The sequence below is a fragment of the Sinocyclocheilus grahami genome, unplaced genomic scaffold, assembly GCF_001515645.1.
Source record: "Sinocyclocheilus grahami isolate Dianchi unplaced genomic scaffold, SAMN03320097.WGS_v1.1 scaffold18775.1, whole genome shotgun sequence".
In the NCBI taxonomy this organism is placed as follows: domain Eukaryota; kingdom Metazoa; phylum Chordata; class Actinopteri; order Cypriniformes; family Cyprinidae; genus Sinocyclocheilus; species Sinocyclocheilus grahami.
This window is the reverse complement of record NW_015517277.1, coordinates 1-3,065: the sequence shown is the minus strand read 5'-3', so window position 1 is coordinate 3,065 and position 3,065 is coordinate 1. Positions and strand designations below refer to the sequence as shown.

At 37.1% G+C, this 3,065-nt stretch overlaps 1 protein-coding gene across 1 annotated transcript in view; it reads right to left on the bottom strand.

The window, feature by feature from the left end:
- LOC107579642 (uncharacterized) overlaps positions 1–3,058 on the bottom strand; it is a gene marked incomplete at both ends in the record, with an annotated part of 3,503 nt that extends 445 nt beyond the window's left edge. The window contains 5 exons of the mRNA XM_016265447.1: positions 444–842; positions 973–1,365; positions 1,584–1,655; positions 1,780–2,172; positions 2,683–3,058. Of these exons, the coding sequence (XP_016120933.1) occupies positions 444–842; positions 973–1,365; positions 1,584–1,655; positions 1,780–2,172; positions 2,683–3,058 (1,633 nt within the window). The remainder of the gene's footprint in view (positions 1–443; positions 843–972; positions 1,366–1,583; positions 1,656–1,779; positions 2,173–2,682) is intronic.
- Between the last annotated feature and the right edge of the window lie 7 nt (positions 3,059–3,065).

Below are 3,065 nucleotides of genomic sequence, written 5' to 3'. Positions count from 1 at the left end.
ATCAGTCATATTTTGCAAGAAATGCATAGTTTTATTCAGTAAGGATGCATTAAATTGATCAAAAGTGGAAGTATAGACATATATAATGTTTATTAAAATTTCAATTTCAAAATTCGAAGAATCCTAAAAAAATTAACAATAATAATCAGAAATGTTTCTTGAGCAGCAAATCAGCATATTAGAATTTTTTTGGACTATTTTTCCTCAAATAAATGCTGGTCTGGTGAGCATGAGAAAAAAATTACTTTTCTCGAACATTTTTACAGTAGTATACACCAAGGCTCTCTTAGCATATTAGTGAAAGAGTACAGTACTTTACCAGTGGTTGATGTCTCATTAAGGCCTCTGACATCTGATATGAGAAAGATTTCTGTTAATGTCACTCATTTCCAAAATATAATCCCACAAGAGTGAACAAAATGTATGTGGTTAGATCCATCTACCTGCACAGTAAGCTCCACAACTCATTGGCTTGACAAACTCGTAAACATAGTAGTTTCCAGGACAGGCTTTGACTCTTATAGGGTGGGATGTGTAATCACAGCAGCCACCCCATGGGAGACAGACCTTACGGGTGACCACTCCATCTTCCAGCTGTGGATGAGTGCCATTGAGTGACAGTGGATCATAAGTGCCACACATGCCAAAATTTACACATGATTCTGGCATCTGAGTATTTTGACCATTGTAGAACAGCCTGTACCAGCCATTCCACTCCACATTATAATCACACATGCCATAGTAGTAATAGTTACTATAATAAGGATTGTCTGTGGCTCTCCAGGGCTCATCCAGACTGGTGTAGTTATAGCAGGGATCGATGCTTAGAGTGGAGAAAGGTACTATTATAAAAATAAAAAAAATTTAAAAGAGAAAAAGACTGTTATATAGTGCCAAATAAATGATTCCAAGATAATATTATGAAAACCTCAATATAAAAGCATGTAAAATACAAAGAATGAATGAATGTACCTGCACAATATACAGGAGCTGGGATTGAAAGAGTTGGTCTGGTAAATTTGTAGACATAATAATTTCCAGGACAAGCTTTAACTTGGATTGGTTCAGATCTGTAGTGACTGCACTGATAATGGCGAGAGCCGTAAATTTCACGAGTAACAACTCCATCTTCTAGCTCAGGATGAGAGCCACCAAGATACAGAGAACTAAAACCTCCACATGACATGTAGGACATACACCACTCAGGCATCTGAGCACTTGATCCATCAATGAAGAGTCGATACCAGCCATCCCATTCTACACGAGTGTCATCATGATCAGAGATGTATCCATACATGGACCAGTAATTGAGTGTGCTTCTCCAGTAGTTGTCAAGTATGTTGTAGTTATTGCACGGGTCATAATCTGTGTTAGTGAGAGACCAAAACAGATCAGTTATATTTCAATGAATCCTTCAATGATTCTAAACTAATCAAACACATTAACAAACAAACATGAGATTTCACTTTCATTGCCAAAAAAAGATAGACAGACAGAAAAATAGATAGATAGATAGATAGATAGATAGATAGATAGATAGATAGATAGATAGATAGATAGATAGATAGATAGATAGATCTTACTCAAGGTAATGCTGGATCCAGTAATTATATCTGGACTTACAGTGGAAATCGACTGTGAAATGGTGCCGACATCTGAAAAGGAGAACATTCGAGACATTAATTAAATTTATGTAATTTTAAAAGTTTTGAAAGACTTTGTTTAAAAGACGGAGTGATAGAGAGAAAGAGGAAGAGAAAGAGAGAAAAAGCACATTACCTGTGCAGTATCCTGAACACCAGATTTGTGGATTCACAAGTTCATAGACATAGTAATTTCCTGGACACGCTTTCACTCTGATGGGGTTTGTCTTGTAATCACAGCAGTTACCCCAATAATAATAATTACCACAGACCTCTCTGATCACCACTCCATCCTCTATCTGAGGGTGAGGACCACTGAGCCACAGATTGATGTATGTGTTACAGGTGTATGAACTAACACAGGTCTCTGACATCTGGATGTTCATTCCATAGTAGAAAAGCCGGTACCAGCCATTCCAGGAGAATCGTTCATCACAAACGTAATCTCCACTTTCATTGTTGGCTCTCCAGGGACGATCCAGAGACTCATAGTTGTAGCAGGGATCACTGCTGATGCTGCTGAAAGCAACTGTCATGGACAAAAGAAAAATGTTAAGTTATGCAAACACTTTTTGTGTAAGAGATAAATAAAATGTATAAATGTCATTGCAGATGAATTGTGTATTTTTTTTTCAAATACGTTCTCCGATCTCAGTTTAACTTTAAGTTAGCCATTCCAAGGGTGAGTTTTCCAAAAGAGTCTGAACTTTTATTTTATTTCCCACAGTTTGTTCGAGGAGTGCAACACAACAAGTTCTGGTTTAAGTAAAGTTATATTTGGAGCAAGACTATATGTAATAGTCTGTTTAAGAGGGATCTGACTATTTTTTCTGAACAGGCATTGTACAAGAATGATCTGGGTAACATTATTATCACCAATTTTGTTAGGAACAGAAATTACACAATTCAATTTTAAATTTTGTTTTGTACATTTTTTAGTAATTGTTAACTTAAAATATTAGAACAGCTTTAATATAATATTAACAGCAAGCATATGACCTACAGAAATGTATTTCATAAAAAGAGCCTATAAATGCACCTGCACAGTATGTAGGCATGGAGGCTGATATGTTGGGTTTGACAAATTCATAGACGTAATAATCTCCTGGACAGGCTTTGACTTGGATGGATGTGGATGTGTAGTTGTCACACTGGTGAGACCATATAAAATCCCCCAAAACTTCACGGGTCACCACTCCATCCTCAAGTGTTGGATGAGAACCGTTGAGATACAGTCCAGTGTAACCACCACATCCCACATAACTCACACACCACTCAGACATCTGAGCACTTTCTCCATTCAAATACAGCCGATACCAGCCACTCCATTCAACAAGGGTGTCATCCTGTCCATAGTACTGATACATGTTTTGTCGCATGTCTCTCCAGTATTCATCAAGAGTGGTATAATCATAGCAGGGA